Here is a 26,689-nt window from a genome sequence, read left to right as displayed (position 1 = left end):
TAATGATTCAGTTAATGATGATTTATTGAAATGAGAAAATTAATCCGTAACACAATACATTCTATGTTGGCCCTAAAACTCTGGGATTTTTTAAATGTTATGATATATATTCAAGTTCTCCCTGGTGAATTAAATAAATGTTTCATGCATTTTCAGTAGAGATATCAGAGGAAGATAAGAACCAGATAAAACCAAATATCAGCTTCATCCGTTTAGCCGGAAATGCACATCATGTGTGAGTTACCACAATCTGATAACAGAAAAAGAACATGTCGGGGCGCCCTTAGCTCAGTTGGTAGGGCGTCCCCCCCGGGCCGGGCCAAGCAGCAGACCCGGGTTCGATTGCCGCCCGCGGTCGTTTCTGCTTGTCACTCCCCTCTCTGCCCCCTTTCACCTCTGTCTCTACACTATCAATAAAGCATAAAAATTCTCAAAAGATATCTTAAAAAAAAGAAATGTAGATTAACAGGCATTACTGTGTTCATCAACCACTCTGTAGTAAGAAGGAAAAACACAGCAGACTTTTTGTAGAACCTCTTACTTTAGTGTGTCTCCTCAAACTTCACAAACCAAACCTACAACATTGTAGTTGTATCTTGCTTTAGTTCCAATGAACACAGTTTATCTAGCTTCTAACAATCCCTTCTAAAGCATCACCCAATATCCCTTTAATAACAGTGTGTGTGTGTGTGTGTGTGTGTGTGTGTGTGTGTGCGTGCGTGTGTGCGTGCGTGTGTGTGTGTGTGCGTGTGTGTGTGTGTGTGTGTGTGTGTGGGCATATAAGGGTGGGCGACCCATCCCAGAACCACTTTCCTGCGGAGCTGGTAAAAGACTCTGACTGGAAGGTTTATGTTGCATTTACAGAGAGGATCAGAGAACCCATCAGGACAACAACAACAACAACAACAACAACAACAACAACTGGAAGTCATTACGAGGCAAGTCAGTGTGTTTTTATAGCTTTTAATGTAAATCACTACTAAATCCTGCTGGTAGCACTAATATATGGAATTAGTTGGATGAAATCAAAGTCGTTAGTTTCAGCCTCGGAAGTGTACAGGTGGGGCAACAAGTGAGTTGCGTTCCTTAAGAACAGGAAAAACAAGAACTGAAAATAAAAATGGAAATGGTTTTTAAATTATTACTACAATACAAATCTGTATTTGTGTTTCTTGATAGAGAGGTGATTTTACAGTATACTGTCCTAAAATTGGGTTTGCTTCTGCACTACAAAAGTGACTTAATGAATGCATTATTTAATTGAATTGTATTCACATGTCAAGTAGCAAATATTAAAGGGGCACTGTGTAAGATTTTAAGTAATTTATTAGCTAAAATCAATATCCTCATTCATAAATATGTCCTCATTGGTGTAAAATAATCTGAATTATCCTCCTGAGTGGAGAATTACAAATATTAATATTACATTTTCTACATTGGAATGTCATCAGGTGCATTGTTTGGAATTTAGAATTGTTCTTGTCCTTGATGACCTTTAAAGGGTGTTTCAGACGGAACGCGTTTGTCGCCCCTAGCAATGCATTGTCAATGGAGAGGCGAGCGGGCAGAGAGAAGGCGCGGCGTTCTGTCAGACGGCACGACAAGCGGGCGCACTCCCGTGGAACTGTCGCTTCCGTGCTCGTCGAACGCTTGCGCGCGCTCGTAGGAGCCGTTGGAAAAGTTGAGAACTGTTTATCTTTTTGTCGCGGCGGTTGAAAAATCACAATCGCGCTCCTCCGCCCGTCACTTCACACGGGGAGTGCAAAGTGAAGCCGCGGTGCCAGGCGACAACGTGAGCGGAATGTCGCCTACCATCTGAAACGGCCTTAAAGGTGCACTGTGTAATATGACATCATCAAGAAAGTTCTAGAAAGTTCTAGAATGCAACGCTCCCTGGGTAACCCCACCCCTTTAGAATAATAACAGAAGCTACAGTGGCCTTCAAGGACAAGAACAATTCTAAATTTTAAACAATGCACATGATGACATTCCAACTATGACACTTTCAAGATGGCGGCACTAGGCCTTGGTCCAAAATATGCAGAAATATGGACATATATGAGACCCTTTCTAAGGGAAAAAATAATAATTAAAAAAAAAATTCAGCTATTATGCACTAAATTAAATGTACTTATGGATATTATAATTACTTTCTACAAAATCTGATAGGAAATAAAACCCAAAATTCTACACACTGCAGGTTTAAGGAATTCAAATATTTAAATTTTTTTTTGTAAAAAACAATCAACAGGTCTCACTGAAGAATGGCGGATTGCAACTTTAACAACACCTCCCTGAACAAAAGCTGCAATAACAGCAACAGCACATCCAGCAGTGATGAGGAAGACAAGAATGTACAATTCATCATGCATGTGGCGACATGTATAATCATTGCTATCGGCCTTCCTCTGACCCTTGTGGCCATCTACTCTCTTTATTCGCTGGTATGTACATTATGACAGAGATGTATTTATTGTTTGTCTGTGTGTCTGGTGGTGACGGGAAACGGGCAATTTTTTATTTACAACTATGGTCAAAGCAGGAGGTGTGCGTTGTCTGGACGGCTGCCTGAACTACACAGCGCTGCAGTATATGAATCTGTTTATACATATTTCTTCATTCATTCAAACTGGTGAAGGCTTTACCACTGAATAGAAACGCAGACATCAAACGCACTCCCATCTACAAACCAATCCATGTCCAGTATAGGGGGATGCAGCCCATTTAGGTGATGTCCACGGACGTAGGTATGGAAAGTTCTTTAGTGGCGGTCAAAACTGAAATGTGAAAACAAACCTAAGAGGATCAAATCTACACAGGGGATTTAAAAATTAAAAATAGTCCCTAGTTAAGACCTTGGTTCTGACTTTTAGGTGTGAAAGCTCCCTAAGACATCAGCTCAATATGAAGTCAGGCTCCATGTTAGCAACTGCTTGTCAACGTTTCCCAATGTTTTCCTGCAGGTGAGAAAGGATCATGTTGCTCCGATCTACGTCATCAACCTTCTCATCTCCGACCTCATTCAGCTCTGCAGCCTGATCGGTTGGGAGGCAAAACCTAAGAATAAGCAGATAACCGAAATATTCGAGTGTATTCACTTTTATGGTATGGTGGCCAGTGTTGGCTTCATGGTGTGCATCGCCCTGGAAAGGTGGCTATCTGTTCATGTGTGAAAATACTTCCATGTCTCATCAATGTTTTATTATGTAATTCACAAGTTCCTGTGTGTGTGTTTGTCTTGTATTAAAGGTATTTGGTCATCGCCCATCCACTGTGGTACCGCTTCAGAAGAACTATCAAGATCTCTGTGGCGGTCTGTGTCTTTGTCTGGGCCGTTCCTCTTGTCCCTTTAATCATTTACTTAAGGGAGGTAAATGTTCACATCATGATGATAGTCCTCTTCCTCCTTCCCCTGCCACTGTTCATCTTCTTCCTGGGTGGAACACTCAAAGCTCTGTCTGCTTCCAAGTCGGTCCGTTCTGATGAAAAACGACGAATTGTGGGAACTTTGGTTCTTGTGCTGGTCAGTTATACGCTGCTGTTTTCGCCATCCATCATTAATCTCTTTATTTTTGCTTTGGGAAGATTTAACACATCTCTCTGCAACATGTCCTACATGTTTTTTAAGATGAGTGCTCTTGCAGATTTATTTCTGTATATTTTCATGAAGAAAGGGACCATAGACAAGCTGTTGGCCTCTCTGTGTTGTTGCAGAATGGACAACAATGATGTCAGCAGTTCATCAGTTGCAATGACAACAGGTACGGAATCAGCTTGAGCGAAAGCGGGAGAGAGAGAGGGAAGGAGAAGATGGAACATGTAGATTAATAGAAAAAGGAGGGTTTATTGTTTCATAGTCCAATTAGTATTCAAAATGCAGACTGTTACATTTTACCTGAACTTCTTGCTGTGGGATTAGTCACATTTTACCACAAATTGTGGGACATCACCAGACTGGCTTTGTCCAAAACATATTCAAACATTAGGAGATTATTAGGTATTTTACAGTAAATTAAGATTAAGAAACGTAATGCTTTAGTGGTCTCTTTAGATGCATAAAAACCCTTTGATCATATAGAGTGGGATTATTTGTTAAAAACTTTAAAGGAGTATGCTTTCGGAGACGGATAACGGAATGGGTTAAATTGTAATTTTCTGCAGCATTAGCATCAGTTTCTATTATGAGGGTAATGTCTACCCCTTTCTCTATAAGTAAAAGGTACCAAACAAGGATGCCCTTTATCTCCTTTATTATTTGAATTAGCAATGGAACATGATCAGATCTAGCACCTTGAGTGCTGGTATCCAAACTTTAAAACAAATGCCCAGGATTTCACTGTATGCAGATGATGTCCCTTTGTATCTTTTAAACAATCCCATATCCTGATATTACAATGTGGTATGAAAAATGGATATCCATTTTGCCATTAGAGAGATTATCACACAGGTACTGAGAAATACTCTTGAGGTACTTGTAAGGGAATTGTCCCTATTAGAAATATACCTGAAATAATGATGCTCTAGAGTAATATGTATAGGGGTATGAATTTGAAAATTGGCTAAATAGGAATCAAGAAATATCTAATTATGTATGCATTACTGTCTGTGACTATTGCTACTGCTAGTTTTATTTTACTTTACACATTTGTGCTGGTATTTATACTTATATATTAGTAAACTTTAATCACTGATAGGGGGATTGTATTTGATGACAATGCACTGCATATATTAACAAATATAATCACATTTACAATATTTATGTATTAGCATTTGAGTATTCAGTACATATCTACTCTCAAATCTTTGTATATATTGCATAGAATGTGTTACTATAGTGAAGCTGAATCCGGGATGTACTCTGCCCATGAATATTCTGTAGATGTGTGCCAATAAAGAAACCTCAACTTAGAATCAACTTGTTATCCGAGTTATTTCACCTTCCTCCCCTCTAGACCAGAACAATCTCCCTTTTAAATGGTGTTGATGGCAGAATCGGCAGAGGCTACTGTCAAGTTATGTGCTGTTGAAGTGTAGACCACAGCTCTGCCCAAACTTGAAAACGGCGGATCAACTCATAAAGGACACTATGTGTTACTAGAATTATTTCATCAAACTACCCAAGTGTTTGAATAATTGAAACTGAGTCAGGCCTTCTTGGAAGCAGGTGAATTTACTTGCAAACAGCATGCAAGGGTCAAACAACATGTATCACAAATGGGCGTACATGATTGAATACATCGAATGAACAGTGTACAGAGATTATATGCAAGAGAAGTTGGTGTGTGCGCAAACACACACTAAGTTTGGTGTGTCCAGCCCGTTTTGCTGGCGAAAGCAGAAATGTTTTTAATTAGGCAGATAACAGGATATGGGAAATTTAGGGAGTCTTTTCTTACTGTGCACATGAATGCGTCATACCTCTGTATGGGCCAAAATCTTATTAGGCAGTTTCTTCTTCAAGGCTAACAACAACTTGAAGCAAAACACTTTGGTTAGTGGGACAAAGTTCAACAGCCAGAAAGCATGTATTGTGCATTAAAATATTATACAATCATAAAGCAAACTAAATTCTGTTAACATTCCACCCTTTTTATAATATTTAATGCAACTTTCTTGCAACACTTCAAAGCAAAAAGGGCAAAGCATATGAGTAAATATATTTCAGTCAAGCAGAATAATATCAAGTACATCAACATCACAGTTGTGAAAATGCAAGTTTGTGTACTGGTGCCACATCGTCTATGTACAGTTTCAGAGAGGACAGTTTTTTGCAGAAGCCAGGGAACAGGAACCTAGGTCGTCTTGGTGGTCAACAAGTCCCTTTTGTGGCATTTTGACGCAAAGTGTCCTTCATATCACAGTCACTGGGGGAATGGTTATGTAGGATATTACCATAACCGATTCAGATTGTTCCTCAGTGTCCAATTGTCCTTATTGAAGCATGGTCAGCTTCGTCTTCTCCTTGCATCTGAAACAGAATGAATTTGAGCAGTAACATGTTCTCAAAAGAAATGCTCATCATTCTGCCAGGGTTGTTTCTAAAATATCATCCTATCCATTTTGCTTGCTCTAGATGTCACAATTAACGCACAACAACATTTTAGGATAGGTTTGATTTCATTCTTCAGTTCACATGTTTTGTCTGTGTTTGGGCAGCATTCAAGCACATACAGGCAGTCAGTGAGACAGGCCCTCCCTTTTCTGCATGGGATTGAATCACACACACACCACATTCCTGAGAAGCTCTCTACTTCTCCAAATCTGACATGGTGTTATAGTTTGTTCTTCAAATAACAAAAGTTAACATGTAGGTTAAGTATAGGTGTCTTTACAGTTAACCAGTTTTTGAATCAATTTATATCAACAATACACATTATGATCATATTTTCAGCATAAAAATCCCCTTTAACTTGTAATTCAAATCAAAAGCATTGAACAAGTCTTTTCAGTGAACATTTTCATAAAAAGAACACAAAAGGACGCTTTTTTGTAAGTTTATGCTGGAACTTCAAATGATTGACTGCACCTTTAATCTTTAAGGTTTACTATGGGGCTTGGATTGGCGAGATATTTAGCTCTAAACTTTAAAGCGTTTAGCAATTTAGTCAGAACTCTGGTCATCTTTAGGAGACGAGCATTTTATAACCCATCATAACAGCATAACAATTGTATGCACACTTACAAAACCTTCTATCTCCCTTCCCCTACATACTTTTTCTTTCTTTATAACATCCATAAACAATCAGTTCCAAACAATCTTTTTCCTCTTACACTTTCAACAACATTCTCTTATTCATCTCCTGGGCCACCACCTTTCTCTTTACTGTTCTTTATCTGATTCTCTGGACCTGCCAGCAGAAGAGCAGCTGAGGAGCCGGGGTTTTGGGTCTCAATGGAAAGAGACACAGGAAGGGGTAGAGGAGACTTTTCTTCACCAGTCTCCTCTTCTTTGTTTATTTCTATATCAAATGTATCTATTTTACAAGTAATTTAATTTTTAAAATGTAAAATCTAATCAATTTAACAGGACGAACACCCCTATTCCCTCCAATTGATTAACAAAATTCACCAATTTAAAACTAGAACACCCTATGTGATGTATTCTAAATAAAACTAATAAGTCTACTCTGCAGTTGTAGACTATTGACAAACATAACAAAACAAAACAAATAAACAACCTGTCATAGACTAACTCCCTGGAGCAGTACTATATCCCCAGGCTAAGTAACAACAAGCAGCCAGATATCAATTTGTTTCCATAAAACCTTCCCGAATTACAAAGAACTCTCAGTTTAATGGAACAAACTATATCTGTCAGAATAAAGGGACCACCCTCGACCCCACACTAATGATCATCTAATTACGTACGTGAGACTTTTGTTTTTGACAGTGTAAATTCTCAAACACCAAAGGCTGAGATAGGTTTGTCTCTAGTGCATCTCCCCAAACACTACAGGTTGAGATAGGTTTGTCTCTAGTGCATCTCCCCAAACACTACAGGTTGAAATATTTTTCTCTTTAGTGCATTTTCCCAAACACTACGATCAGTTATTCTCCCTTACGGTAAAACCATGAGAAATACTGCTTCATAAACTAGTTTATCTACCTAATACATAAAACAAAGGAACTACCATAATTCCTGGACAAAACAAAATCAGCTGTTTATATTCACCTGATTTCAAGAAAGCCTCGACTCGCTCAGTTTTGGCTCTGGATTCCGTCACCCCTCCTCCGTCCAAGTAGAGTCTGCAGACAGCCTCTTTTGTAGCTCTGTTTACTGGAGGTCTTTTGTCGAGAGATCTTGGACTCCCCCGTTCACGGTGCAGGCTCTTCTTGTCCAGAGAAGAAGATGTTGGATCCGGCAACTCGAAGGACCATTTGTTACTAGAATTATTTCATCAAACTACCCAAGTGTTTGAATAATTGAAACTGAGTCAGGCCTTCTTGGAAGCAGGTGAATTTACTTGCAAACAGCATGCAAGGGTCAAACAACATGTATCACAAATGGGCGTACATGATTGAATACATCGAATGAACAGTGTACAGAGATTATATGCAAGAGAAGTTGGTGTGTGCGCAAACACACACTAAGTTTGGTGTGTCCAGCCCGTTTTGCTGGCGAAAGCAGAAATGTTTTTAATTAGGCAGATAACAGGATATGGGAAATTTAGGGAGTCTTTTCTTACTGTGCACATGAATGCGTCATACCTCTGTATGGGCCAAAATCTTATTAGGCAGTTTCTTCTTCAAGGCTAACAACAACTTGAAGCAAAACACTTTGGTTAGTGGGACAAAGTTCAACAGCCAGAAAGCATGTATTGTGCATTAAAATATTATACAATCATAAAGCAAACTAAATTCTGTTAACACTATGGACAACTCAGTTCTTTTCATCTTCAGTTTCTTTTATTTTAGGGCAATTGGAGATGAATGGGGTGTTACAGAATAGGTTAATAACCTAAGGTAAACAGAGAACAAAGGCATTAATTGCACATAATTCCAGTTCACATTTCTTAATGTAAAGAATAAATGATAATAATAATGTTAATTTTACTTGATAAATGAAAACTTATTCAGATTAATTTAACTAAAATCACTTCAAAAGGGTTAATAATTAAAGTAACAAATGTTACACCAAGGGTTACGACCATCATTCTCATTCTCATCATCATCATGATAGAGTGCAAATAACAAAAGCACGAGTACCAAAGTACTTCTATGAAATAATATAATAAATTCAAACATTACATCACCAAATACACACAATCAAAGCATTTGGGAAGCATGGCTACCAAACTTAAACTTCTACTATACCAGTGGTGTCTTCAATCATCGATCAGGAGCTGTGGCTGTGAGGTGTCTACAGGAGCAGGCAGGAGAGCTGACTGAGCCAGCTCCAAACATTTCAGCCCTTGCTTCCTGAATGGGTGCACCGGTGATTGTGCTCCCTCAGACACTTCCTTCCTCTTACTTGGGGTTATTTGCCCTCTGCAAGTTTGGAGTGTCAGGGATCTGGGAGTGTGGCTCTTTCCACAATGAAGCAGGTTTTGACGCAACAGCTACCATTAAGCAAATGTAGTAGTTACAGTATATTTTGCTTGAAAGTGTAATGGGTTTTAGCTCTCCTGTGACATCCTTGCCGAAACTTAAGAAATAGGTAAGGTATCTAAATTGGAATTTGATTAGATGAACAAAATTAATGAAAAAGAAAAGTAAATAATTTTAATTTGTATTTGCATCGAATGCCCCAAACTCAAAACTGAAACAGTAAAAGAAAATAAATCCTGCCCTGCTTCTTGTTATTGCTGATGAAGTAATGGATAAGCCATTAACAATGGTCACACCGTCAAGCATTATACAGAATGCACAACCACCATTAGTGAATCCTTTGGGATCAACTGGTACAAAGTAAGAATCATTATGAGAATGACGTGTCAGGAGCATCAGGGCTGGATGGAACATTTCCATTGTTAACAATTGAACAGAAGAAACTCACTTATAGTAATTTAGGACATTTTACAGGACTATGCAACTTCAGCTCCAGATGTCACACAAGAGCTAATCTGTAACTAAATAACAACACACAAGATTTTAAGCTCAGCCTCCCTGGTTAAGTCTACCCCAAGGTGCTGACAAAGAGAATTCAGCCGATAGTCGAAACTCAGATTGAAGAAAAACAATACAGATAATGTCCTGGATGTGGAGAGACGGACCAGCTTTTCACTCTTGCAAGGATCTTTGGAGTGTGCCTATCTGGTCTACATGTGTTTTGTGGATTTGGAGATGGTGTATGAACAACTTCTGCGGGATGAGGGGTTGCAGTTTGGTGGGCTGAGGAGCTCAATGCTGCTTTATGCAGATGATGTGGTCCTGATGGTATCATTCGTCTGAGACCTTCAGCTCTCACTGGATCGGTTCGCAGCAGAGTGGGATGTGGCAGGATGAGAATCCCTTCTAAAGCATCACCAGTTGGAGGATATGAACTCAGTATTAGGAATATTGCTGAATAGGTTGTATGGGGGTTTGTGTTGGAAGTCACTGCAAAATGAGAATTCTAATGTTAAGCAGGGCATTTTTCTTGGTCTGCCACAGCATATATATCTGCTCTGTTGAAGAAAAACAGGCACCGCCCCCTAGTTTCACGTTACACTGAGCGGACTGCGGGCAGATTTGAACAGGCTGGGGGAGGGCGGGACAGGGACATGTCTGAGCTTGTAGCAGCATGACCATACATGGAAAATCCGCTTTGTGTGACATCACGCAATCCAGGAAACTAGGCACTAGGTTGCCGCGATCGGCATCGGAGTGTTTAGGCTATGCACACCTGCAGCCACCCCAGACAGTAAGCAGGGAATTTGTCTAAAAATGCATGTTCGTCATTATCTGACACTTTGGTATCATTTAGCATGACTGTATAACGTTATAACAGCATTTATAGGTCAGAAAAGTTGAAAAAGCATAATAGGTGCTCTTTAATCTCCATTTCATCTCAGAGGCAAGTATTGTACTTTTCAATCAATTTGTGCTGCTATCTCTTTAATAACAGAGTGTGTGTGTGTGTGTGTATGTGTGTGTGTTTTACTGTATCTCCACTTCATCTCCAAGGCAATTATTGTACTTTTCAATCCATATGTCCTGCTATCCCTTTAATAACAGTGTGTATGTGTGTGCGCATGTAAGGGTGGGTGACCCATCCCAGAACCACTTTCCTGTGGAGCTGGTAAAAGACTCTGAACTGACTGGAAGGTTTATGTTGCATTTACAGAGAGGATCACAGAACACATCAGGAACAACAACAACAGGAAGTCATCACGAGGCAAGTCAGTGTGTTTTTATAGCTTTTTATGTAAACCACTACTAAATTTATTTATTTATTTATTATTATTCTTCCGGACAATTACACATAATACATAATTTTCTCATTGCATATGCATACATATTACTTTGTGTTATCGTCCGAAGGGAAGCAGGAGAAGCCAAAGGCTTATCGGGTCCCGCCCCCACTGCCATAAGATTCAGATACACAGCTACTACAGTTAGAAAATTTATTTTTTCTTTTTTTTAAGAAGATTCATTCTAATACACAGATAATTTTAGGTCTCTATTTTCCTCTCTGCCTGTGACAATGCAGATATGGCCTTGTCCATTTCTTCTCTAGTAGTCTAAACACATCTGCAAAAGTATTCAAAACAGTCAGTGTCCTAAATCCTCCTGGTAATAGTTATTTAACATATGAATGTAGATGGATGATATCAAAGTCGTTAGTTTCGGCTTCAGAAGTGTACGAGTGGGGCAACAAGTGAGTCGCGTTCCTTAATAACAAGAACAAGAACTGAAATAAAAACCGGAATGGTTTTAAATTCAAAATATAATCCAAATCTGTATTGGTTTTTCTGGATAGAGAGGTGCTTTTATAGTACATAACCACATTTTGTATTTGCATCTGCACAACAAAAATGAACTTTATGAAACTGCATTATTTAAACTAATCGTATTGGCACATAATGTAGCAAATATTGAGGAATTACAATATTTTAGCATTTTTTATTTTGTCAACCCATCAACAGGTCTCACTGAAGAATGGAGGATTTCAACTTTACCAACACCTCCCTGAACAAAAGCTACAATAACAGCAACAGCACATCCAGCAATGATGACGGAGACAAGAATGTTAAATTCATCATGCATGTGGCAACATGTATAATCATCGTTATCGGCCTTCCTTTGATCCTTGTGGCCATCTACTCTCTTTATTCTCTGGTATGTACATTATGTTTCTTTGTCTGCTGTACAGTCTGGGTCTCTGAAGGATCTTGATATGTTTTAGGGACTTAGTGTCAGGGGGCAAAGCATTGTCGGGACCATTCTTTTTTTAGGATTCATTTATTTCATAATTTTGAACATAAGCACATTTCTGTCTACATTCTAGCATCGTCTTTAATTATTAATGGCACCATTTAGTTACAAATCAAATAAACCTATAAAAGGTAATGGCAGGATCAATAAAGCTCATTATGAGCTTTTCTATGAAACAAATTTCAAAACTTCTTCTCTACTACCAATGTTTTCCTGCAGGTGAGAAAGGATCATGTTGCTCCGATCTACGTCATCAACCTTCTGTTTTCGGACCTCATTCAGCTCTGCAGCATGATCGTTTTGGAGGCACTACCACAAGCACAACATAAGGGTTTGAAGTATTGTTTCTTCGTCTTTACTTACAACTATGGCATGCTGGCCAGTGTTGGCTTCATGGTGTGTGTCGCCCTGGAAAGGTATAGCTATCTGTCTATTTGTGAAGCTTATTCCATGTCTGACCATTGTATTTCCATATCATTTAAAAAGTCCTCAAAGACAACATGTCTCCTTTATAACAGGTATTTGGTCATCGCTTGTCCACTGTGGTACCGCTTCAGACGGAATATCAAGATCTCTGTGGTGATTTGTGTCTTCGTCTGGGTCCTTCCTCTTGCCCCTATACTAGCTATCTCTTTGTGGTCTCAAAGAGATGTCGGAAATACCGTCTTAATCATCCTCCAGCTCCTTCCCTTCCCACTGTTCATCTTCTTCCTGGGTGGGACCCTCAAAGCCCTGTCTGCTTCCAGGTCTGTCCCCACTGAAGAAAAACGACGAATTGTTGGGATTTTGGTTTTGGTTCTGCTCATTTATACGCTTCTTTTTTTGCCAAATATAATTTTTTACTTTGTTGATGCATTGATGAAAATCAATTTGAAATTCCTCGACAACCTGTCTTTGATTCTCATGAGGTTGAGTCCTCTTGCAGACTTAGTTCTGTATATTTTCATGAGAAAAGGGGCCATAGACAAGCTGTTGGCCTCTGTGTGTTGTTGCAGAATGGACACCACTGACAACAGCTTGCCATCGGTTTCAATGATGACAACATGTACGCTGTCAGCTTCAGAGAGAGAGGGAGAGAGAGAAAGCAAAACGGGAGAAAACAGGAGAATGTAGACAATAAAAACACAATTGACGGATACTTATCAGGGTTCAATCCTTCATCACTGATAGGACCCCCTGACACTGCATGTATTAAAAGATAAACCACATTTCAAATTCAAATGTCATCAATCCATATTTACTCTCATATCATTATATATCTTTCACAGAATGTGTAACTCTCTGCATGCATATAACTTATATATAAATCGCCCAGCGGGATTGAATGTTTACGTTGAATTCAATTTAATCGATTATAGCTGTGCTGTTTATAATAGACACTTGACTGCCTTCAAGAGCCCTACGAAACTGCTCAGTTCGTTAATGCCTTGTGCCGGCTCTGGAGTGCCCTATCCATTGGGACTTACAGTGCAGAGCATAGAAATAACAGAATCAAATACGTATCAAGACTTATTCTTCCACCGTGATTTTATTTGATGACCATGCACTGTTTCATTTTATATATTCTATGAAAAGTGTAACATGTTCTTCATGCATATAACAATGAAATGACCAGTGCATCCACAATGCAGCTGGTGCTGAATCTGGGATGTACTCTGTCCATTAATATTCTGTTGATGTGTGCCAATAAAGAAACCTCTACTTAAAATAAACTTGTTATCCAAGTTATTTCACCTTCCTCCCCTCTAGACCAGAATAATCTCCCTTTTAAATGGTGTCCATGGCATAATCGGCATTGGCTACCATTAAGCAAATGTCTTTGTTATATTTTGCTTGAAAGTGTAATGGATTTTAGCTCTCCTGTGACATCCTTGCCGAAACTTAAGAAATAGGGAAGGTAGCACCTACATTAGATTTAGATTAGATGAACAAAATAAATGAAAAAGAAAAGTAATAATTTAAAATTTGTATTGTCATTGTTGCAGCGTATGCCCCAAACTAAAAATTGAAACAGTAAAAGAAAGAGATACTGCCCTGCTTCTTGTTATTGCTGATGAAGTAATGGATAAGCCATTAACAATGGTCAAACTGTCGAGCATTATACAGGATGCACAACCACCATTAGTGAATCCTTTGGGATCAATTGGTGCAAAGTGAGAGACTCTTCATTTGTTAACAATTGAACATAAGAAAACTCACTGAGAGTAGCGTAGGAAATTTGTTCAGCTCCAGATGTCACAAAAGTGCTAAACTGCACACAGAGACATTTTTAAAGGTACTTTACAACCCCAATTCCGAAAAAGTGTGGACATTGTGAAACATATGAATAAAACAGAATGTGATAATGTCCTAATCCTTTTCGACATGTATTTCATAAATAACACTACAAATACATCATATGGCCGGGCTTCAACCACGGCCAGCTGGGCTTCAACCACCACGGCCAGCCGGGCTTCAACCACGGCCAGCCGGGCTTCAACCACGGCCAGCCGGGCTTCAACCACGGCCAGCCGGGCTTCAACCACGGCCAGCCGGGCTTCAACAACTGTCAACAGGGAGAAAATATGCAGTGAAACACGCAATCAGTGAATCCTGCAAACACAGTGGTCGCGCTGAAGGTAAACAGAGACAATTTAGATTCTTCCAGACTGTAAATCATGCAAAGGTCATATGGGACTCAAAGACCAAACCAAAGGGTATTGTAGGAGGACACTTGAACATTCGAAGTATTATTTCAAAACAAGATCAGGTTCAACACCTAGACTCCAATCTAGATTATTTATGTTTGACTGAAACGTGGCTTAACTGTAATATCCCAACACATATGATTGATGTACCAGGTTATGTATGCTTTAGGAAAGATAGATTGATGGGTAGGGGGGGGTGGAGCAATGATTTATATAAGAGAGAGTTTTAAATGTAATGAAATTAATCTGGACACACCTTTGGAGTGTATTGCTATTAATGTTGTGTTGTCAACAAAAATGAAATTCAATATTGTAACCCTATATAATCCTCCATCACATGGTGCCTCATTTTACCAGGATCTAGACGAACTACTTAAACAACTAAATTGTAGCTGTGAAACTATATTTTTGGGAGACTATAATATAAACTGGTTGCACAAAGGCAGCAAGCAAAAATGAAAAACAATCTATTCAAAGCATAATTTTCAGCAAATGATCAAAGGACCAACGAGACTAACTAAAGTCAGCAAAACCCTCATTGACTTGGTCTTTACAAATAGAATTGAGAGAGTGACAAAGACATACAATTTAATCACAGGCCTGTCTGACCATAATATGGTTTTAATAGTTAGAAAACTAACCAAAACACGTCTAAAATCCTGGTGCAATGGTAAACCAGAGTTTGCAGGTATTCCAAAGAACAAAACAACACAATTTGAAAACGACTTGCGGAATATTTCTTGGGATGATGTTATACAATCTCACAATGTAAACACCTGTTGTGATACAATGATGAAAACATTTACTGATCTGATGCAGAAATACACTCAGAAATTGAGAAAGCCACGTCGTCCCAGGGCTTTACCGTGGTTAAATAAGGATATTCATCAACTAATGAAGAAAAGGGATTTTGCACTTAAACAGTCATTGGTAACAAAAAATTATTCAGACACACTTATTTTCAAAGGTTTAAGAAATAAGGTAACAAAGGAGTTGGGTATGGCAAAAACCTGTTACTTTATGCAACTAATTGCTGACTCAAAAGGGAAAAGCTCAGCAATCTGGAAACATCTAAATACTTTGACTAATCGGGCATCAAATATGAAAAGATCTAATGTGGAATTAAATATAAGTGGAACAGTTAGTAATGATGTATTGGAAATTGCAAATGAATTTAATACATTTTTCACTAAATCAGTTGAGGAACTGGCAACTAATTTCCGACCAATTGAGTTTGAGGATATACAGAGAGATCTCTCGACTTCTTTTCATATTAAAGAGGTCAATCAAAGTGAGATTGGTAAAGTTATAATGGAGTTACGGCAATCTAAGGCTAAGGATTATTTCGGATTGGATTCTTTAATTATTAAAAAAACACAGTTCTGTTGTTCAAGTGCCAGTGACTCATGTTGTCAACTGCTCCATCAGAAGCAATGAATTTCCTGAGCCCTGGAAAAAGGCAATTATAACTCCCATTCACAAGTCTGGTTCACCTGACCTGGTCTCTAATTATAGGCCAATTTCTATCTTGCCTGCACTCTCAAAAGTTCTTGAGAAAACAGTTGCTAAACAACTTGTGGATTTCTTAGAGAATAAACATCTACTGCACCCCAAACAATTTGGGTTCAGAGCAAGGTACTCAACAGAGTTGGCAAACTGCTACCTCACTGAAACTATAAAACAGTTGTTAGATGAGGGGAATGTAGTGGTGGCAGTATTCTTGGATTTGAAAAAAGCCTGTGATACCATTAACCATGAAATTCTCCTTAATAAACTCAAAACATTTAATTTCTCAGATGAGGCAATTGCTTGGTTCCGTTCATATCTTAAACATAGAGAGCAGTGGGTTAGATCTAATTCCACCCTGTCAACTGTCCAGACTTGTTCAATGGGAATTCCACAGGGTTCTATTTTAGGCCCTTTACTTTTTAGCTTATATATTAATGATTTACCGGACAGTTGTAAAAAAGCCAGATGCCAAATGTATGCAGACGACACCGTGGTATTTGTGTCTGCAAAAACGACTCAGTTGGCAGCTAAAACTCTGTCAGAGGAGATGTCTGGTGTATCCCAGTGGCTCAGAAACAATAATTTGACCTTAAATTATAAAAAGACAGTGTCAATGTGCTTTTCAATTAAAAGAAAAGCCAACGAAAATTCCAGAGTAAAAATTGATGAGATAGAGATAGATCAAGTAGATGAGTTCAAATTCTTAGGTGTTGTTCTAGATTCTCAACTTAAATTTAACAGACATGTTAAGAAGCTATGCAAGACTGTCAAGACCAACTTAAATTGCTTTCGCCTTATAAGACAATATATACGTCTTAAGGCAGCACAACAATTTATGCATGCCATGATATTCTCCCATTTGTCATATTGTATAACCGTTTGGGGTCAAGCTAACCAAACAACAATGACACCAATAAAATCATTATACAAACAGGCACTTAAAATAATGGATCAGAAACCTACTAGATGGCATCATTGCCAAATTTTAAAGAAACACAATTTGCTGAGTTTTGACAGCTTTGTAAACTTTTCATTTTTAAAGATAATGTTCAAGTGTGTGAACAACCTTGCTCCAGAAATACTCTGCCAAATGATAAACAAACTGGACAGCAGAATTAGAACTAGGGGTGCAACCAGCGGAAATTGTAGAACAGCCAGACGCAAAACCACATTCGGACAATGATCCTTTGTAGCAATAGGCACTAAACTGTGGAATACACTACCAACAGAAATCAAAACATTGACAGAGCTCAAGGTTTTTAACTCACAAGTAAAACAATGGTTGAAACTGAATAAACCGTGAACATTGACACACGCTCACATACACACATTCATCATTGTCCTTGTTTTTATTGTTTTTATTTTATTTTATTTTATATTTTATATTTTATATTTTATTTTTATTTTATGTCTACTATGTATGATCCCTGTATTTTTATTCATGTGAATTTTTATTTTTATTTTTTTTGTTTTATGTCTACTATGTATGATCCCTGTATTTGTATTCATGTGAATTTTTTAGGAGATGCCTAATCAGGGACAGGGGTTGCAAATTAGTTTCGACTAACACCTGTATGCGTGGCATCTGTTTTATGTTTTTATAATATGAAACAATGTTTTTAATGCATTTGTCCTTAATAAATAAAAAAAAAAAAAAAAAATATCAGATTTATTTTTAGGTGTTTTTTATTTACTTATAAGTATCAACATTTTACACAACTTTTTATGCAACTTTTACTGTATCTCCACTTCATCTCCAAGGCAATTATTGTACTTTTCAATCCATATGTCCTGCTATCCCTTTAATAACAGTGAGTGTGTATGTGTGTGCGCATGTAAGGGTGGGTGACCCATCCCAGAACCACTTTCCTGTGGAGCTGATAAAAGACTCTGAACTGACCAGAAGGTTTACATTGCATCTACAGAGAGGATCACAGAACACATCAGGAACAACATCATCCCGAGGCAAGTCAGTGTGTTTTTATAGCTTATGTTAACCACCAGTAGCTCTTCCTTTGTAGTAGTTATTTAAAATATGAAACAGAGATAAGAACAAGAACAAACATTTAAAAAAACTGAATGTTTTTTAAAATACCATAAAACATAGAAGAAATTGGAAATGTGACCACATATGTTTGAAGAGCGAACCATTTGAATCATCCCGTGAAGAAGGGAGACACAAGGATTAAGATATTAGCGCATGTATGCTAAAAAAATAGTTATTTGCCTTTTTATGACCAAAGTTTTTTGATTATTGTGTCTGAACAATTATAGACACGTTTGAAAACATTTGACACATGTTTTAGTGCTTTAGTATGCTACACTTTGAGTCTATACAGTTAGCACAATGTCAACACTAAACTGCTGCATCATGCTAGTTTTTCCAAAATGCTGGGGTTGGGTAGCCTGGCATTCCCAGACCTGCCACTAGGCGCTGGCAAATTAAATTTGCTGCGCCTGTTGGTCTGGACACTCTCCATTGAAGCTTTTTCAGAAATCCCAGAAATCCAGACTCACGTTTCAATTGGTTCTATCTAATATGGGCGCGCCAGAGCCCCTTATATGGTACTCTGGGGAGGACGTAACCGGATGACGACAGTGACATGTGCATGCGATGTCGAAGCCGTGATAGTAAACATCAAAGATGGCTGCGGATATGTTGTGTGAGTTTGAGACTGCTTTGGCCTCGACCCTTTACGATTTGGAAGACGGCACTCAAATCTTTCATTAGCAAGTAAGTGGAATGTTCTGTTTTGCCGACCGACCATGGCAAAAGTTTAATTTAACAGTTTAACAGCTGTTCGCTAAACGAACAGGGCTTAATACGTCACCTTGTGCATCGCTCTGATTGGTTGTAGTGCTATCCAACTGCGTGCAGTGGCATTTGAAATGCACGAGTAGGAGCCGCCCCTTGAGTTGGAAATTACTATTAATTGTGGCCAGACCCTCTATCGTTCAAGATATCAGGGTCTGGATTTCCAGGCTAGGGGTTGGGGTGATTTGTGCCAAAGTGTAGGGTGAGTTGTAAGTAAGTAAGTCAAATGTATTTATAAAAGCCCATTTATAACAGTTTGCACTGAAAGTGCTGTACATAGTGCATTCAGTAGGTAACAAATGAAGGTAAAATAAGTTGTGCCACAAGACAACTTTTTTTTCAAAAGAAATATTTCTTTTACAGTTTATTTCAGACCCAAAGTTTTTGTAACCAGGGGATGCACCACATCCTGAAATATACGTACTTTACATATTTCAGTTGGAGACATTACTGTCAAGACCTCACTTTAAAGTCACTTTGAGTAAAAAAGCTCACCCCACTCTCCCCTACAATCCAACATTTCCATTGGTTTTTCTTTGCTAGAGAGGTGCTGATTGATAAGCTAAAATTGGGTTTTTATCCTGCACTACAAAACGGCCTTTATGAATGCATTATTTAATTGAATTGTATTTGCACATAATATAGCAAATATTAAGAAATTAGCAGAGGTGGGGGTAAGTCACTAATGTGCAAGTCACAAGCAAGTCTCAAGTCATAACCTTCAAGTCTCAAGCAAGTCCAAGTCACTGTGGTGAGAATCAAGCAAGTCACAAGTCAAGTCATTGCTCAGGTCATTGCCCCGACCGCCAGGTCATAATTTCTAACGTAATCTAACTTTTTAAAATTCAAGTCATCTGTCTCAAGTCTAAGTCAAGTCTCAAGTCATGAAGACCAAGCCAAAGTCAAGTCGTGTCTTTTATCAATGTTAGTCAAGCGAGTCTCAAGTCTTCAAATTTGTGACTCGAGTCTGACTCGAGTCAAGTCATGTGACTCGAGTCCCCCATGTCTGGAAATTAGTTTCATATTTTTTTATTAAAACCCATCAACAACCAATCAACAGGTCTCACTGTGAAGAATGGAGGGTTACAACTTTAACTACACCATCCTGATGAAAAGTAACAGCAACAGCACATCTGGCAATGATGCGCTGTCGCTTATGCATGTGGCGACATGTATAATCATCGCTATCGGCCTTCCTTTGATCCTTGTGGCCATCTACTCTCTTTATTCTCTGGTATGTATATAATGAGGGAGGTTTATTTATTTACTGTCTGTATAATGTGTCTGTCTCCAAACTATATCGATATGTTTGGGGGGCTGGGATAAAGTGTTCTAATGACCTGTAATATTTCAGTATTTTCAGTTTCTGATTTACAAAGACAGCAGCTCATAATCAACTGCTTGTCAACTGTCACCAATGTTTTGCTGCAGGTGCAAAATAATAATGTTGCTCCGATCTACGTCATCAACCTTCTCATGTCGGACCTCACTCAGCTCTGCTGCCTGATCGTTATGGAGGTATATTACCGTATGCAGACAGATGAGGAGCGGCTGATATACATCATCTTCTTTTTTATTCACCTATATGCTGTTCAGACCAGTGTTGGTTTCATGGTGTGCATCGCCCTGGAAAGGTAGTTATCTGTCTATTTGTGAAGCATGTCTGACCATTGTATTTTCATATAGTTTGAAAAGTCCTCAAAGACAACATGTCTCCTTTATAACAGGTATTTGGTCATCGCCTGTCCACTGTGGTACCGCTACAGACGAACTATCAAGATCTCTGTGGTGATTTGTGCAATCGTCTGGGCCCTTCCTCTTGGCCCAGTATCTTTCTTTTTGAGTTTTGATGAAAAAGTCAGCTACACCATCTTTATCCTCTTCCTCCTGCTTCCCTTCCCACCGTTCATCTTCTTCCTGGGTGGGACCCTCAAAGCCCTGTCTGCTTCCAAGTCGGTCCCCAATGACGAAAAACGACGAATTGTTGGGATTTTGGTTCTGGTGCTGCTCATTTATACGCTGTTGTTTTTGCCCTGCATTATTCTCTTTACTAATCCATTGAGAGAAAAGTATGACAAATCCCTTGACATCCTGGGCAATATTTGTCTTAGGTTGAGTCCTCTTGCAGATTTAGTTCTGTATATTTTCATGAGGAAAGGGGCCATAGACAAGCTGTTGGCCTTTCTGTGTTGTTGCAGCATGGACAGCAATGATGGCAGCAGCCCATCAGTTTCAATGACAACATGTACGCAGTCAGCTTGAGCAAAAGAGGGAGAGAGAGAGGGAAGGAAAAAGATGGAACATTTAGACTAATAGAAAAAAGAGGGTCTATTGGTACATAGATCAATACATATTCAAAACACAGACGGTTACATTTTACCTGAACTTCTTGCTACTAGGATGAATCACACTATGGCACAAATTGTGAGACATGACCAGACTGGCTTTGTCCAAAACAGGGAATCCTATTCAAATAATAGGAGATAACTAGGTTTTTTACAGTAAGTTAAGATTCAAAAACGTAATGCTTCAGTGGTCTCATTAGATGCATAAAAACCCTTTGATCATATAGAGTGGGATTATTTGTTACAAACTTTAAAGGGACATTTTAAGTAATTCATTAGCTCAAATCAATATCCTCATTCATAAATATGTCCTCATTGGTGTAAAATCACCTCTGCCAATAATTGGAATTATCCTCCTGAGCGGAGAATTACAAATATTAATGTCACATTTTGTCCATTGAGCGGGCAAGTCGTATGGAGGAATCCATGTTTTTGGAATGTCATCAGGTGCATTGTTTAAAATAGAATTGTTCTTGTCCATGAAGGCCACTGTAGCTTCTGTTATTATTCAAAAGGGGTGGGGTTACCCAGGGAGCGTTGCATTCTAGAACTTTCTTGATGATGTCATATTACACAGTGTCCCTTTAAAGGGGCACTGTGTAATATGACATCATCAAGAAAGTTCTAGAATGCAACGCTCCCTGGGTAACCCCACCCCTTTTGAATAATAACAAAAGCTACAGTGGCCTTCAAGGACAAGAACAATTCTAAACAATGCACCTGATGACATTCTTTTTTGATACGTGAACATGATGCAATTTTTTACTTGTGCATATCTTGTGACGTGTATTTCTTTTTGTCATAAGTAAAAGTAGGACATGTTTAATGAAACAGAATAGAAGGTGAATGCTCATCAGGTTAAAGCTGGCCATAGGAAGGGGGAGGACCATATGGCCATAGGAAGGAATAGGGGGAAGGGGGCTACCTGGTTCCCCCGTGTAAAACTCTTGAAACAGATGACTTGGTAAAATTCTTAAACTTTAGAGTGGGAATGAAAGAATAGGAAATCTCCTAGAATGTTGAATGGAATTAACGGAATATTGGTAGTCCACAGTGGCTCCTCTGTTTTGGCAATATCCCTTAAGTCCTTACCATTTTTAAGATTTCGGGGTTTTTAGATCAGGGATAGGCGCAAGATTAAATTAGAGAGCTTGCAATAACTCTGATTATCTTGTGTGTTGGCAAATTGGGAAAAATATACCAAGTAAACATCTATTAGGGGAAAAAGAACTCTATTGAATGAGTCATTAGGCATATAACTTTTCTTTTCCTTTCTTGTCCATTTTATGTAATATTCCTATACTCTTTTGTATTTTATAAATAAAATCCCTTAAATGGTGTAAAGCCTCAGTTTCAATTAGTTTATAGCTGGAACAGAAGGACTTTAGGTATAGGTTTTTTCTTGAAAGAGATGGTTCGGCCCTGGGGAGGTAAGTACAATTTGATTCCACACTACGGCACATTACTGATTTAAAACACACACGACCTCATAAAACTAACCTCTCTGTAAAGAGAGAATATGCTCTAATTCCTTCCCGGGTTTAACGCGAGCGTTTGCCATTGAAGAGATTATCAAACATGTACTGAGAAATACTCTTGAGGTTCTTGTAAGGGAATGGTCCCCATTAGAAATATACCTGAAAGAAGAATGGTCTAGAGTAATATAAATAGGGGTATGAATTTGAAAGTTGACTGAGTAGGAATCAAGAAATATTGTTTAAGCCTTAATCACTGATCAGGGGATTGTATCTGATGACCATGCACTGCATTTATTTAAGTATATAACCACATTTAAAAAGTTTATGTAGTAGAATTTGTGTATTCAATACATATCTACTCTCAAATCGTTGTATATATTGCATATAATGTGTTACTATGTTTTCCATGCATATCATTATGAAATGACCAGTGCATCCACAATGCAGCTGGTGCTGAATCTGGGATGTACTCTGGCCATGAATATTCACTCGATGCATGCCAATAAAGAAACCTCAACTTACAATCAATGTGTTATCTGAGTTATTTGACCTTCTTCCCCTCTCAAACACTACACATTCCCCCAAGGCTGCTGCCAGTCCTGTGTGAACTTGACACATGTCTTAAACTTCTTTACGTGCATTTTCAGTTGTGAGTAATGGAAACTTTCCGTAGCCCTGATGCTCCTGGAAGGTCCTTCTCATAATGAAAAGATTCTCACACATCCGGGTTAATATCTACATTTGGCACGAGTGGTTGGCATCTCTGCCTGACAGTGAAACATGAATCAAAGCTGAAGTCCACCAATTGATCCCAAAGGATTCACTAATGGTTGCTGTACTTCCTGTGTGATGCTTGACAGTTGTTGACATGGTTAATGGCTAATCCATTACTTTATCAGCAATGAAATGAAGCAGATTATTTTTGTCAGTGTATCAGAGATAGACAAGACCTTTTTGTGTGCCTTTATCATATCAATCAATCAGTCCTTAGGTCCCTGTTAATATAAATTTGGAAAACATTGCATAATCTTTGTATGTTGAAACTGAAAATAGTTAGACTTTTGATAATATAGTTTTCTGACTTGTCTGTTAAAACTTGATGAAATAAAACAAAAAAATTAAGCTGTTTTAGAGGGTAAAATAATACATCTTTTTTGACACAGGTTGTGCATTAGAATGGGTTTGCATGGCTTGTGCATCAAAGAGGTTAACATTGAGATTATTCTGGTCTGGAGTGGGGCAAGGTGAAATCACTCAGACATCAAGGTTGATTCTTAGTTGAGGTTCTTTCTTTATTGGCATGCATGGACAGAATCAGCATGAACAGATTACATCCCAGATTCAGCAATGAACAGACCAACAAACCAAAATGTCTTTATACTCTCCAATGCAAGTATGGATAAGGCACTCCCAATCGCAACCATATAAGGTACAGTTTCCTTCTGCCTGGTGTAATTCATGTCCTTGTTTTTACTTGACCTGGACTCAATCGTCTTTCCTCAGCTGATTCCAGATGATTCTTGTCTAGCTGTTACTGCCTGCTTTGGGGTCCTGCTGGACATTTCCTATGTGAGTGATATTCATGCAGAGAACAGAGTTACACATATATACAAATATGAGAGTAGATATTGAATGATTACAAAAATGCAAATACATAAACATTTTAAATGTGATTATATCTATTAATAAAGGGAGTGCATGGTGATCAAATAAAATCCCCCTATCAGCATTGAACAATTAAGCCTGGATACATATTTGAGTAGTATTTCTATTTGTCTATATTTTCCTCTCTTTTTTTCTCTCTCTCCCTCTTTTTCTGCTGCCTGTAGCTGTAGATTGTGTACATGTTTTCATAATTCAAACTGATGACCTGTTGTCATCATTGCTGTCCATTCTGCAACAACACAGAGAGGCCAGAAGCTTGTCTATGGCCCCTTTCCTCATGAAAATATACAGAACTAAGTCTGCAAGAGGACTCAACCTTACTAACATCGCAGAGAGGTTGTCAAGGATGAAATACCTTTTCTTCAATACACGTAAAAAGAGAAACATGATGTTCGGCAAAAACAGCACTGTATAAATGAGCAGCACCAGAACCAGAATTCCCACAATTCGTCGTTTTTCATCAGTGGGGACCGACCTGGAAGCAGACAGGGCTTTGAGGGTCCCACCCAGGAAGAAGATGAACAGTGGGAGGGGAGGGAGCTGGAATACGATTAAGATGGTAGCTAGGACCGGAAACTTACAACCCAAAAAGTGAGCGAGTATAAGAATGCAAGGAAGGGCCCAGACAAAGGCACAGACCAACACAGAGATCTTGATAGTTCTTCTGAAGCGGTACCACAGTGGACAGGCGATGACCAAATACCTGTAATACAAGATTTTGTTAGAGGAACTTTAGAATTGGAGTTTGAGGGGCGTTAGATAAAAATGGTAAAACAAAGATCAGACATGGAGGTATTTCCACACATAGAGCCATTAGACTTACCTTTCCAGAGCGACACATACCATGAAGCCAACACTGGCCAGCATGCCATAGTAGTAAGTAAAGATGAAGAAGCGAAAATTTGGAAAACCCTCATGTACCGCCTCCCTAAAGATCAGGCTGCAGAGCTGAATGAGGTCGGAGATGAGAAGGTTGATGACGTAGATCGGAGCAACACGATCCTTTCGCACCTGCAGGAAAACATCGGTGAAAGTTGACAAGCAGTTGATTATGAACTGCTGTCTTTGTAAATCAAAAACTGAAAATAAAAAATACAAAAAAATGACCACAGTCCCAGCCCCCAAAACACATCAATATCATTTAGAGACATACTTTAAGACAGACACACAGACAGACAATAAATACATCTCAGTCATAATGTACATACCAGAGAATAAAGAGAGTAGATGGCCACAAGGATCAAAGGAAGGCCGATAGCGATGATTATGTATGTCAGAATATGCACGATGAATTTGACATTATTGTCTCCCTCATCATTGCCGGATATGCTTTTGCTGTTACTGTAGCTTTTGTTCAGGGAGGTGTTGTTAAAGTGGAAATCCCCCATTCTTCAGTGAGACCTGTTGATGGGTTTTAATTGTATAAAAGAATGCAAAGATATTTTAATACCCCAATATTTGCTACATTATGTGCGAACATAATCTATTTAAATAACAGTTTCATAAAGTTTATTTTTTAGTGCAGAAGCAAACCCCACATTTGGATATATACTGTCAAAGCACCTCTTTATCAAGAAAAAACAATACAGATTTTGAGTGCATTTATAATTTAAAAACCATTCCGTTTTTGATTTCAGTTCTTGTTGTTCTTGTTCTTAAGGAACGCGACTCACTTGTTGCCCCACCCGTACACTTCCAAGGCTGAAACCGGCTTTGATTTCATCCATCTACATTCATATTTTAAATAACTATTACCAGGAGGATTTAGTAGTGGTTAACATAAAAAGCCATAAAAACACACTGACTTGCCTCGGGATGACTTCCTGTTGTTGTTGTTGTTGTTCCTTTTGTATTCTGTGATCCTCTCTGTAAATGCAATGTAAACCTTCTGGTCAGTTCAGAGTCTTTTACCAGCTCCACAGGAAAGTGGTTCTGGGATGGGTCACCCACCCTCACATGCGCGCACACACACACACACACACACACACATACACACACTGTTATTAAAGGGATAGCAGCACAAATTGATGGAAAAGTAAAGTACTTGCCTTTGAGATGTAGTGAAGTTGAAGTATAAAGTCGTATAACCCAACACATACTCATATATATTGTACAGATGTGTACGGAGAAGAATAAATACATTTCCTGGCCATTCAAATTGATTCAATCCAAAAAAAGTAAATCATTACAAACAAAGAATTTCTCTCATCCGCCAAAAACTGGTATCTTTTTAACATTTGAACTCATATGAGTTCATATCCTTCAACACGGGATGCTTTAGAAGGGACACACACGCACACACACACACACACACACACTGTTATTAAAGGGATA

The 26,689-nt window shown here is 38.6% G+C and overlaps 4 protein-coding genes across 4 annotated transcripts; 3 read left to right on the top strand and 1 right to left on the bottom strand.

The window, feature by feature from the left end:
- Positions 1–2,264: 2,264 nt before the first annotated feature.
- On the top strand, positions 2,265–3,778 carry LOC307257553 (ovarian cancer G-protein coupled receptor 1-like; the record flags this gene model as incomplete). The annotated part of the gene is made up of 3 exons (XM_080036814.1): positions 2,265–2,444; positions 2,964–3,151; positions 3,250–3,778. 3 exons carry the CDS (start codon positions 2,265–2,267, stop codon positions 3,776–3,778), a joined length of 897 nt encoding a protein of 298 aa, XP_079892940.1.
- Positions 3,779–11,580: 7,802 nt separating this feature from the next.
- LOC307257552 (ovarian cancer G-protein coupled receptor 1-like) lies at positions 11,581–12,969 on the top strand (the record flags this gene model as incomplete). The annotated part of the gene is made up of 3 exons (XM_080036813.1): positions 11,581–11,760; positions 12,076–12,272; positions 12,375–12,969. 3 exons carry the CDS (start codon positions 11,581–11,583, stop codon positions 12,967–12,969), a joined length of 972 nt encoding a protein of 323 aa, XP_079892939.1.
- A 6,973-nt stretch (positions 12,970–19,942) lies between these two features.
- Positions 19,943–21,129, top strand: LOC307257551 (G-protein coupled receptor 4-like; the record flags this gene model as incomplete). Its single annotated transcript, XM_080036812.1, has 3 exons — positions 19,943–20,101; positions 20,299–20,501; positions 20,595–21,129. The coding sequence occupies 3 exons, from the start codon at positions 19,943–19,945 to the stop codon at positions 21,127–21,129; spliced, it is 897 nt and encodes a 298-aa protein (XP_079892938.1).
- A 3,418-nt stretch (positions 21,130–24,547) lies between these two features.
- LOC307257550 (ovarian cancer G-protein coupled receptor 1-like) lies at positions 24,548–25,743 on the bottom strand (the record flags this gene model as incomplete). Its single annotated transcript, XM_080036811.1, has 3 exons — positions 24,548–25,058; positions 25,179–25,366; positions 25,564–25,743. The coding sequence occupies 3 exons, from the start codon at positions 25,741–25,743 to the stop codon at positions 24,548–24,550; spliced, it is 879 nt and encodes a 292-aa protein (XP_079892937.1).
- Positions 25,744–26,689: the final 946 nt, after the last annotated feature.

The sequence above is a fragment of the Ammodytes marinus genome (genome assembly GCF_949987685.1).
Source record: "Ammodytes marinus genome assembly, chromosome: 11".
NCBI classification, from domain to species: Eukaryota; Metazoa; Chordata; class Actinopteri; order Uranoscopiformes; family Ammodytidae; genus Ammodytes; species Ammodytes marinus.
Note: the sequence above shows the minus strand (reverse complement) of the source record. Positions and strands in the feature narration are given on the sequence as shown.